Consider the following 12,752-nt stretch of genomic DNA (forward strand, 5'->3'; position numbering starts at 1 on the left):
AATTCAATGCGTTTTTCTGGGACTCCTCAAAAACTAGCATTCAGAGGGGATAAGACGACAGCGACCAGCAAAGTCTGCGATTTGAGCCACAGAAAGCAACATTCTGCAATCTTTATCATGTATTTGATAGTGATAACAATATTTTTTATTGTTGAAGTGAAACATTGAATCGAGTCATGCAATGTGAAAAGACATACTACCATTTGTATAATCACACACAAGACAATTCTCTGAATGGACTTGCTGAAGTTTTTGCAGGGATTTGTAGAGTTTATCTATGGTAAGAGTGTTGGGTTTGGGTGTAATTAAAGTGTTTTTGGTGCTTGGATTAGCAGCAGAGACCACAAACAAACACATCTCCTTTGTGAAGAGGTTTCACTTGATTTGTCTTTTGATCCATTCATCTATCTTTCACCTTACCATCTGTCTCTCAACTGTATCTTTCAGGGTTACCACAGACCAAACCACTACATCGCTACGCAAGGTAAGTTTCCTTTACCTTCTAACTTTCTGCTCCGCAGGATCATGTCTGTGAAGATTAATATACGTATCTGAGCGAGTTTACATCAATGTCCCTCCCCACTCTGACTTCTCAAAGTTTTGTCCTGCTCTTATCGGATTCTGCTGTCTGTAGCAACCAGACCACCTCCCACTCTATTCAATACACTTTTCATGAGACAGATTTGATTTTTATCATTTTTCATTTTAACGCTGAAAGGTGCCGGTGTGCAGCTCATACGTGTAAATACCATGTTCCCTTCATTGAAGGCTCTAGTCACGCATAGCTCTGGGGTACGGGTGTGTGCTGCAGGTGGGCGTAATGTTTATGTTAGAAATTGTGCCCACGGATTCTGCCTGGTGTTGTGGCAAAAGTCCAGGGGGCGGACCAGCGCCCCCCCCCCCCCCCCCCACCTCGCCTCCAGTCCACTCTGTTGAAGCAGCAGGTTAGGTCTGTTAATCAGCTCCGCGACCTGGAGTGCAGAGTTGTAAATAAGCGGATTAGCCGGCGTGTCCCGGCGCATTTTGTCACTCGGTTAATCTCGCCGACAGATGCTGGTGCGCGGAGCGCTCCCGGAAGCCCCCGGGGTTACGTCTGATTGATGGTTAATTGTGTTGAAATTCACGGTGGCCCTTTTCCCCCATGTAGCAGCGCTGGGCACGCTGCTAACTCTGTGCAGCTAAAAGGGAGGCAAATGTAATCAGTCTGTAATAGACTCACAATCTGGTTTAGTGGAGCTGGGAGTTGCATAATTACCTGTGTATTAGAGCGATGCCTGCTATGGCTGGAGCCAGTCTGGCAGGAGGCTTCCTACGGTTTAAATCGGCTCTGAAGATAAAACGCCAGGAAAAGGACAAACAGGAGAACGGCCCCTTTCATCTGATATCACATCAATGGTTGTTTTTGTTTGCTCCGTCCTTCCTTTCCGCCGTGGACGTGGATATGCCGAGGATTACCCGACAGTCGACAGTAACCCAGAACCGGCCTGCGCATCCTTGGAGAACCACTTTAGCTAATGTCGGTAGCTAGTAAGCGTCTGTTGTGAGGAGCGTCCAATTAGGCCTTACCTTTCAAAGAGGCCTGTCTCTGTAGACGGGGGTAGAACATTAAAAGCCCAGAAATGCTGCTAGATCAAAGGGAGACGTCCTGAAGGCATACGGGTGCCTGACAGTGCACCGCTTGCGTTTTTTTATCTGTACGTAATGGCAGAGGGGTCCTCACTGCACCGTTGTGCTGTTTACCACCAAAACTGGTGATCACAGGGATTCCCCAGGGAGTAAAAATAAACCCGAGAGGGAAGATGGATACTGAGGGGTGATTCAGAACATCATTCCTGCAGAAATACACAGCCAGAGGCTGTCCCCTACAGTGTCACATGACGCCAACCGATTAAGCTATATATTTTTTCACTTCCTCTCCACCCACGCACTGCCCCTGCACTAACACCTCACATCCTCCCTAGCTGACAGTCGGCAGGGTGGAGTGATGACGAATCTGCTGTGGACGTCCAGTGTCTTTCTAGAGACGTCTATCGCAGTATGGTGTCCATAAAATCTGTTTAAGGGCTGCAAATGCTACTCTTACCACCCCAGCCCACCCCACCCCCACGGCTGCATATTTCCAGAGAATATTGTATGAGGGAAAAAAATTTGCTGGTGCATCTGTGGTTACAAACAGAATCATGAAATATTCATACAGGACGGGAAAACGGCATATATGGTTTGATTACTGTATTGCGGTGAAATCAATTGATCTGCAGCTGTCACATTCAGCCTCCGAAAGAGAAGGACTCTCCCTCCACGGAGTCAAGCACGCCTCCTATGCCGTTGCTGAGGTTGTCAACGGTGGGCCACTCTGAATCCGCTGGAGATCACGTCTCAGACAGGCTCGTCTTCTGCTCTCATTTAGAACGCCTGGAATGAAGCTTTCCATTTCTGCAGCTGCTCCAGACATTCCCAGTTATTTTGTACGTCATCTCCTGCTGTCCTGTTTTGCCCAAAGACAGAGCACCCCAGGACATTAGGCATTGGCTGCCACCCTAGTCATGTGACACGGAGTCGCTCGGTAACCACTTACACATCACATGGCCTCTCGGGGTATCCTGTCACATATCCGAGATGGCGATTCGCTCACCTATCAGCCCAAAATCCGGATATTTGTTTTATCGCATTGTCTGAATGTCTTTACAGTCTCTACCCTGTAATGTAAAGAAGTTTTTTTTTTTTAAATCACACCCCCCTGAAACCCTCCGATTCTGTGGCAGAACATACCATGATTGGTGAAAAACTACCAGCATCAGGGGGACCTGGGAGACTGTGTGGACGCTCAGATTTGTGTGTGTGGTGGGGGGGTTGTTTCTGCATTATAACCGCAACAGACTTTTTGCCAGTGAGACTGCAGCACATGCCATGCAGAGACCAATCTCAATGGGCTGGAAAAAAAATATACTGCTTACCTAAGGAGCGAACCTGAACGTGGTGTCATTTCCGAGAGATCTTAGGTTTTTAAAGTGCAGAGAGATGGGGGTGGGCAGAAGCGTTTTGTGTGAACATGAATATGTAAGCCTCCGAACGATTTTGCTGGATGTCATTTTCCCCAGCTCTAGGTAATGCACATCGCCTCTCAAGAATGCACTCGGATTTGCATACGTTAATTTGGTTGTCAAGCACAGTTTTTGAGTTTGCCTACTGATTAAAAATAATACTCATTTGAATTAATTAAATTTGCAATTTCTTTCCCATCAATGCGCCATTGTTGCTTAGCGCGCTCTTAAATGTGAGACGTACTTAAGTCCAGGGATGTTAATATGAAAATGTGTACTGACTGACCTGGTTGCTTATCTTATTGGATTTATTAAAAATGCAGGATGTCAAGTTTCTCGCAGCCATTAAATGAGTGTCAACATTGAACATGATAAATCTCGAGTGTGTTTCCATGTGTGTGTGTGTGTGTGTGTGTGTGTATGGTGTCATGCCTTTAATTAATTAACTGATTTGATCTGTTCATGTTCAGTTTCTTGATACCAAGACAGCCCATTGAAACGTTTCATCAGCTGTGGAATTAACATAAGACTAAGCATCAAAATGACTCATAAATCGGTAGTGAAAGCATTTTGTCCAAGATTACTTGAATATGAGAAGCAAAGAAATTTACCTGAACTGCCGGCCCTTTGTCACCAGGCCCCATGCAGGAGACCGTCTATGACTTCTGGAGGATGGTGTGGCAGGAGAACACAGCGATCATCGTCATGGTGACCAACCTGGTGGAAGTTGGAAGGGTAGGTTCGCCATGATCAAAGCCGGATGCTATTTTGCACATGCTTGCTTGAGCACGACCTTGTTATTTATTTCCACTTTTTTTTGTTCTTAAGACTGATATTGATTTAAATTTAGAGCTACTCTGGTGCTCTTCTCTAGAGCACAAGTTAGCATTACAGCACAACAAGCCAACATATGTCGGATTTACAGCATGAAAGCCTTTGTAAGTTAGCGATTCCTGCTGGTTACGCTGATCTGTTAAGATTAACAGTCTATTAAGATTCTTAATTAATGGATTTGGTAGGTTGCTTGTCCAAATAAGAAATTAGTGCCTTTATGCTCAGTACAGAAAAATGCTGGTTCTCGCTGACTTAGAATAACTAAATGCGGATGTCATTTGGCTAGGAGTGCGGATGATACTGTTAGCCTAAGAGGGCTGCCTGGTATTTGGCACTGTGATTCTCAGCACTGGGAGGTACTGTACTCCTGGCTTTTTTGTTTGTAGCACAGGTACTGGCCATCCTACAGTACATAACCCTCTCTTTCTCTCAACACATCATCACCATCCACACCCTGTGTGATAGTCACTCCCCAGCTACGGGCAGCACAGTGGTCCATGACCATGGTCTTTATAGTCTGAAAAGCAAACAGAAATGCTGCCGTTTGTCACACTGGGCCAGCCTCTCGAACCCTTCAGCCAATGAACTCTAGAAAAGGTCTCGCTAGCGCAGTTGATTTTGCCAGAGATCCGCAGTGGTGCCTGGACCCGACATGGAAGGGACCCGCTGGGTACTCAATCCAGTCTTGATGTCAAGCAGCATACTTATAGAACGTGTAGCTGATCAGAGCGATAAATCCCTGTGACATTTCTGCAAATTCTGTCTAGTGGAAATTTGGATTGTCACAGACCAGGCTTGTTAAGTAAGGAAATTTATTCTATGCTAAAGTTTAACTGACGTTTAGCTATAATATAATTTATGTATCTATGTTTTTTTTTTTAATAAATTATTTATTAAATATTTGTAAACTCGATTGTGTTTTTCTGTTATTTTTATATAAACATAGTCAATGACCAGATTTTCAAGGCTTGATGAAGTCGTATTCAAAAAAATTATTCACACACTTGAGAGTCATGCAGTGTATGATGCGTTTTGTTTTGCTTGCACATCTATCTCAGTTAAATGCATTTCATCATAATATACAGAAGCATCCTAGTGTGCATTTTACCTTAAATACACAGACACTTGTACGTCTTTCTACTTCGGCACCTAAAAAGCTAATTTCTCTACGTGTTACAAGCCGTTCGAGGAAGCTGAAGAGAGGAAGCTTGGAGATTCTGTAAAGGTAATTGTCTGACATGTTTGTAATCATGCAGGTAGACAAACGAACACTGTAACTATCTGGACGAGTACTAATGTAGCTCTTTTTACTGTATATCTGAACCCTTGAGTATCCAGAGCTTAGCTTTTCCGCAGCGGTCCTAAAACTGTCTGTCAGAGGCTTGAGTTTGCATTGTATCAATCTCTTTATTTGTATATGTGTCACCCAGCGCCATTTTCTACCACATCTGTCTTCAAGGCTCATGTGATGCAGCCTGTCGAGGGACGATCTGTGGTCACTCACGAACCCTTCGGCTTTCCATGCCTCTGATAAGCTGCCTATTTCAACTAGCGGCTTACTCGTGAGGCTGGCCTGTTCCACATGAAGATAAAAATCACATGTGGCTCACTGGATGCTTTACTCAAACTTTCTGTGGACGATCATTCACTGTTTAAAAGGCTACAATTAGCCATTAATAATCAGAAAGCAGGCTGGCACTCACTTAGCATGCCGCTAACCTGTGTTAGCACTGTGCAAGGAGAAAGATATTAGATACTGGCTCGTTTTCCAAAGCTAGTTTATTACGATTCATACATGTTTACCTTTGCATTGACACTTCCATCAAAATCTTGAATAATATATATATATATATATATATACAGTACAACATATATTGATGGATTCAAGCCTAATGAACAACAATTTTTTCCATAAATAAGGTCACGTATGTGACGAATAAAATATCTGTGTTCCTCTGTATTGCTTTTTTGAAAATGTAGCTAATAAGATTTTTTTTCCCAAGGTGTCAATTTGGCTGATTTAGCTTCTTAAAATACATTCTGCAGCAGAGCCCAAAATGACACGTTCTTTTTTGCCGGCAATGGATTAGACCGTGTGCAGCATCTCATCTGCAGCCAGGAACAGGGCATGCAGACAGCAGACAGGTCGTCAGGCTCCCTTTGCAAAGACCCTTTTTTGCACTAATAGGATTTTTAAGACCCCTGACTCCTCATGCGTTAAGAAGAAAAGAGCAGGGCTGGAGAGATGTGGAATCATTTACGAGTTGCAAATGTGAGAATGAAAAAGAATTAATGTGAGAATTACCTCGAAAGTTATTAAATGAGAAAACTATTTACACTTATTTCTTGAAACGGAGTAGAAAGCAATATTGAAAAAGCTTATCTGAACTTGTGAAAAATTCATCATACATTATTTGCCGCAGGTTCTTTCTTAGAGGGGAAAATAAATAAATAAATAGATTAAAAAGGAAGGCTTATGGGCATTGGCCTTGTTTAAGGGTTACCCTCTTGTCCTTTCAGACATTTCTAGAAAATGAAAGCACTTTGACCTATTGTGCAGAAGAATAATATTCACATTACAAAAGAACAAAACGTTTCCCTCTGAGCTCATCAGAACTCTGCTGGGTGAAGTTCACAAAGGCTATTATTGGCAGAAATGCTGAGGACAGCCCATGAATCTCTCTGTATGCTATGTGCATAGCATAAAGATGTTGTGCGTTCACATTAACTTTGTCTGCATGCGTGTTGGCAGTAAGGGTACGTATGTATGTTTTATGTACGCGGCAGCACACAGATAAAATGTTAAGCTATTTTAAAGAATGTCCAGTGTATAATATTTTTAAAAATATGTTACATTTTTTAAAGTTTTCAAATTTATGTTCATGTATAAATGATGTGCTGTTGCATCAGTAAGTTAAAAGCTATTACTTGTGATAAATAAATTACTAGAGAGGAAAGAGGGATAGAGAGAGAAAAATGTAAGGAATGGAGAACACAGGGAGACTCCGGGAAAAAAACGATAAGATGAACTCCTGAAATGCCGAAAAATAACAGGAGGTCAATAAAATACTGAAGAAGTACATTTCATCACATATTAAATTTCTACACTCAATCGATGTTTCAAAAGTTCACAATATTCCAAAAATAAGTTTCATTGATAAAACGATAAAAAACTGAAAAGTAACAGATTATGACTGATATTTACTTTAATACTCATTATTTTGTGTATGGTCATATTCATTCATTTGTCTTATTTGTGCTTTTCTGTCGCTGAAAGACAAAGCGTATTAATGAGAAAAGTGTTGTTTGTCGATGCATTGACTCAGGCGTGTTGTTTACATTGATCGGCCTTCTGTGACGTTCTGCTGGTTAAACAAAGATATGCAGAATTAATGTGTGAAATGCTGCGATGCTGTTGTCTTTGGGTGACCCGCATTAGTATTGAGGGCGCTCCCAAAATGGGACACCAGCCCAATGCAGGACACAAACAGCAGCTTAAAAGCACCAGGTCTATATGTTTTCCTTTGGATTGTGGGAAGAGAGCAGACAACCTGCAGATATCCCATGGGGACAGGAAGAGGTCTTGCAAACTCTCAGCTGGGGACGGATCTGAACTCGCCAGCTGGGAATGACTCTTCTCGAATAAGGCTGACGTGTCCGTTAGCGCAAGGAGTTTACATGATTGAGAATTCTGGAGAAGGATAGTCAGTATAGATCACATCATCGATCATCAACAAATTATGACAGCGGCTAAGATTACACACGTCATCCAGCTGAGAATGTGTGTGAGCTTTATAATACATCCAGGTGCCATAATGGAATTCATTTATATTCCTGGAATACCAATCAGTAGATACCACTAACTTATTCTAACTGTCCGGGAGTATTTTGATTGATTATTACACAGCGAGAAGAACAGTTGATGGCGATTTATAGAACATAATGATGCTCTTGCTACCAAAGATGGAATCACCTGTGCTTTGTGGCTGGATGAGATCTTGTGGCCATAGATGGTGCTGTCCCTCTTTTTGAAGGTGAAGTGCTGTAAGTACTGGCCTGACGACACTGAGATCTACAGGGACATGAAGGTGACGCTCATCGAGACCCAGCTTCTGTCCGAGTATGTTATCCGGACCTTTGCCGTGGAAAAGGTGAGACACCCCATTGTTGTCCACTCTGCAGGAACAGCACCTTGGCTCTTACCTTGTGTTTAATGCTAAACTTCTTGACTTAGTTTACTTATTTATATTACACACTTTAGGGAACCTTCAATATCTCTTTGTTATCATATTTTGAGTCTAGCCCTCCATTTTTCATCCCTGACTTCTTCTAATAAATTGTGGTTGATCATCCCTGTATTTGGTAATGGAGTCAGAGAGGAACAAGTCCATGTTTGTACATATAATTCTGTGCTGAGCATCTTGCATAATCCCCTGGGCTCTATAAGACCTGTATATGTTCCACCAATTTGAGATGTTTGTATCTTTCACCAGGGTCTCTGACTGATGAATTGAATTATACTAAACTCTATCTCTGACAGTAGTCATGGCCTCACGTCTGTGAGGTTGTTCATAAGTCTCCATGAATTGATCGCACATTAAATGGGATCTTCGATGAGAAACATCAATAGTCTGACAGCAGAAGCCTGTATCTCCATTCTAGTTATACTGTCCGACACTAATGGGTGGGAAATGGAATTGGACCATCTGCCTTCTTCTGTGTCCTACAGAGAGGAGCCCACGAGATCAGAGAGATCCGGCAGTTCCACTTCACCGGCTGGCCGGACCATGGCGTCCCGTATCATGCCACGGGGCTGCTCGGCTTCGTCCGTCGGGTAAAATCGAAGTGCCCCGCCAACGCCGGGCCCATGGTGGTCCACTGCAGGTACGTGCGGAACCCCTTCCTAGTTCTAGACTCCTGAGTGTCTTCTGTAACATTGAGTATCTATACATAGTCCTTTGACTACTTGAAAACCAGGGTCTTGTAAAAAATAGTGGGTATTTCTGAATATGTGTACTTGACGGTACTTGTGTTCTTGCATACCCATTTTACGTCATCTTCCATTGCCAAAGACCGGTTCTAATACTCAAGAACTGAAGTACAGAAGATAATAAAATCCCCAGATGTCGTTCTTGCCGTTCCCCAAATATCATTGGATACATTGGTTGCATCCTTGCCATATGAGACCAATCCCATGATTCACCGAGTCCCAAGCTCATTCTTGGGAGGCAAGGTAGCAAGACCAGATTTGCCAAGACCACAAGTACATTCTTCATGTACATTCTTGATATTGAGAAACACCCAGTGTGTCCTCTGAAAAACACCTTGAGAGAATATGTCCCTTGTTGACCCGTTGTATTGAGAACTCGGTGTCTCTTTGCTTCTTAACCCTTTCAGTGCTGGTGCCGGACGCACAGGCTGCTTCATCGTGATCGACATCATGCTGGACATGGCGGAAAGGGAGGGCGTGGTGGACATCTACAACTGCGTCCGGGAGTTGCGTTCCAGAAGAGTCAATATGGTCCAGACAGAGGTAGAGCACTGGAAAGTTCCACTGTGCAAACAGCGGGGGCGATGGGTATAGAATCTGCATCAAATTTGGAATAGGATTTCTTGTTTGTTGAAACATATTGCCAGACATTCAATGGTCTGACTTTTGATCCATAATGCTATCTGTTTTTTCTAATGTATTTTGAATTTGTTTTTGGTTTATCTTGAAATTTGTGGTATGGAAGATGGTTTCTAAAAAAACCCAAGCATTCTTTTACCACCTTTATTTTCCTTTTAGTTTTTTTAGTTTAGTTTTCCCCACTTTTTTTTTTATTCTTCATTTTTGGGGCCCTATGCAGATGCTTTGAGTGGTGGTGAATGGTGCTGCTGTCTTCCCTGTCTGTACTGGGGCCCAGCTGTCTTCGTCAAACGTAGCCCATCACCATGACCCCTTTTAAACTGTGACTGTCCATCGTGTCACCTTAGTGTAAAAAATCCGATGGCCGCTCTTTGCCCGCCTAGCTTACTGGTTCAAGTGTGTGACGTCACGTTAGGCTTACCCAGAATCCCCGGTGTCAGAGGGAATTTCAAGTGACAAGGAGAGACGTTTCTGGAAATGTCACTTTGCAAGCGATTTATGTCAAGCGCCCAGCGGTGTCTCCTTGAACGAATGACAGATATTATGGGCGACGAGAAGACAGCACACTCCCCGGGGTCTCGTGCCGAGGAGTCACCAGTACTGACTCACGCAGTAATGAAGTGTGAGGTGGAACTAAGCTGGGCGCGCAAGGCAAGAAATCTGATTAGTAACTAAAAGGGGAAACCCGCGCAAAAAATACTCAGGTTACAAAGCTTGGACTGCCTCCAAACAAATAAAATAAAAAGAAAAAAACATTGTTAGTAATGTTGCCGTTAAGCTTCCCGGAAAAAAGAAAAACTGTGACAAGTTAAAGATATTTACAATAGCTTAGCTCATAGGCTTTGGGCTATTAGAGAATAACTTCATAGCTTTAATTTTTAATGTTTATAGTTTTTTAATAGCCTTGAAAATGGAAAGCACAAACATCCATATACATGGTAATCCATCTGCTGGGATCACAGTGCAGTATTCAATGCTATACATATACGTTACGCGTATTTATTACGTTCGGCTGAAGGGGCGGGGGGGGGGGGGGGTTGCTGTTATTTTAAAATTGGACACGTTGGTAATCAGATTTCAGCATCACAATAAAATTTTGGGCCTTTAGCTTAGACTAATTTCATATATACCTGCGTTGAAATGTGAATTTTAGACGGGGTGATTTCTAATGTGTTTTTTTTTTCTATTGTTATATTTGGTATGCTAGACTTACCCACATTTATTTGACCTCAGTTTACATATCCACACAAGACATATAAATCGTTTCCTAACTGAAAATCCAAGGCCACTTCAAACAGTTTGGTTGTGATTTGGTTGTAATTAGTCCACCGTTTACAACATGTCAACATTACAGCCTGTTTCAAAGACGGGGGCCTTCAGACAGCATGATGCCTTTTGCGTAGCACATGGGATAAAGTCCCATTTTTAAACTTTTTTCCAGAAATAGTATCCTTAAATGAACCACTTTTATCATATTTCTTTTTGCCCTGTGTGTAGTACTGACCGGTCTCTGTCTGTTTGAAATGGCCATAGGCAAAAGGGTTGTTCGGGAACACCCAAAATCCTGCTTTTCACATCTGTTAATTTTCTGCGTGAGGAATATCATGGCCCTTTCCCCCCCCCTCAGGAGCAGTACGTCTTCATCCATGACGCCATCCTGGAGGCCTGCCTCTGCGGAGACACCACCATCCCTGCCTCTCAGCTCCGCTCCGTCTACTACGACATGAATCGCCTGGACCCCCAGACCAACTCCAGCCAGATGAAGGAGGAGTTCAGGGTGAGCATGCAGTTCTCAACCCCAGCCGTCGGCACTCGCCTTGTGTGATTGACGCATTAATCCAGTGTTTCCCAACCCAGTCCTAAGTGACCCCCAGACAGTCCACATTTTTGCTCCCTCTCCTAGCCAATGAACGACACCGAATACTACGTTACAGGTGTGTTGGGAACTGGGAAGGACCAAAAATGTGGAATGTCTGGGTGTCTCCAAGGACTGTGTTGGGAAAAACCGAATTATTCTGTGTACATTATCTGAACTAGATGCATTATTTTATTTATGTACATAATGGATTATATTGATTGCTCTTGATTGTCGTGCAGGACGCCCCAGAGAAAATTCTCCATACCTAAAACATGATTCTGCTTCTAATTACTGGGAGATTCAGCCTACTTTGTGATTTAATTTCAGGAAAAAAATACTGTCTGCTGTAGTTTATAAGCAGTGAGTTTGTTTTATGTCAGTGAGCAGAAGCATGAGCAGTTAGCAGTTAGAGTGCTAAGCAGCAGCCCCTCCCTCCCCTCCCAGACTCTGAACATGGTGACCCCCACGCTGCGGGTGGAGGACTGCAGTATCGCCCTGCTCCCGCGCAACCACGAGAAGAACCGCTGCATGGACGTGCTGCCGCCCGACCGCTGCCTGCCCTTCCTCATCACCATCGACGGCGAAAGCAGCAACTACATCAACGCCGCGCTTATGGATGTAGGTGGTCCAGCTGATTGGCCCCATGACCCCACCCACTGGCCAACCCTTAGCCCCGCCCACCAATCATAAGAACATAAGAAATTTACAAATGGGAGGAGGTCATTCGGCCCATCAAGCTCGTTTGGGGAGAACTTCACTAATAGCTCAGAGTTGTTAAAATCTTATCTATCTCTGATTTGAAGTAACCCAGGGTTTTAGCTTGCGCTACACTAGCAGGAAGACTATTCCATACTCTAACTACACACTGTGTAAAGAAGTGCTTTCTCAAATTCATTTTAAAATGTTCTCCTGCTAATTTCCACTTATGGCCGCGAGTTTTAGTATTTAAACTAATATTGAAATAGCCATTTGTCTTAACTGCATCCAGACCTATTAGAATCTTATATACTTGGATTATGCCTCCCCTTAGTTTCTTTTGCTCAAGGCTAAACCGATTCAGCTCAGCTAACCTCTCCTCATAAGACATTCTTCTAAGACCAGGAATCATTCTTGTAGCCCTATGTTGTACCCTTTCCAAGGCAGCAATGTCCTTTTTAAGATATGGTGACCAAACCTGCACACAATATTCTATGTGGGGTCTTAGGCAAGGAATTATATAATCGTAGCATCACCTCCCTTGATATAAACGCCACACACCTAGAGATGTAACCCAGCATCCTATTGGGCTTTTTAATTGCTACCCCACACTGGCCAGAGTGGGACATGGAAGCATCAACATACACAAGAGGTCTTTCTCATAATCAGCTACCTTTATTTCAATGGAACCCAT

At 43.1% G+C, this 12,752-nt stretch overlaps 1 protein-coding gene across 12 annotated transcripts in view; it reads left to right on the forward strand.

Moving 5' to 3' along the window:
• Positions 1-12,752, forward strand: part of LOC125744386 (receptor-type tyrosine-protein phosphatase mu-like) — a 200,150-nt gene that overhangs the window by 174,314 nt on the left and 13,084 nt on the right. For all 12 annotated transcript variants that reach the window (XM_049016138.1, XM_049016147.1, XM_049016183.1 and 9 more), the window contains 7 exons: positions 448-484; positions 3,679-3,776; positions 7,910-8,026; positions 8,605-8,759; positions 9,273-9,408; positions 11,132-11,281; positions 11,807-11,980. In XM_049016138.1, the coding sequence (XP_048872095.1) occupies positions 448-484; positions 3,679-3,776; positions 7,910-8,026; positions 8,605-8,759; positions 9,273-9,408; positions 11,132-11,281; positions 11,807-11,980 (867 nt within the window). The remainder of the gene's footprint in view (positions 1-447; positions 485-3,678; positions 3,777-7,909; positions 8,027-8,604; positions 8,760-9,272; positions 9,409-11,131; positions 11,282-11,806; positions 11,981-12,752) is intronic.

The sequence above is a fragment of the Brienomyrus brachyistius genome, chromosome 1, assembly GCF_023856365.1.
Source record: "Brienomyrus brachyistius isolate T26 chromosome 1, BBRACH_0.4, whole genome shotgun sequence".
Lineage (NCBI taxonomy): Eukaryota > Metazoa > Chordata > Actinopteri > Osteoglossiformes > Mormyridae > Brienomyrus > Brienomyrus brachyistius.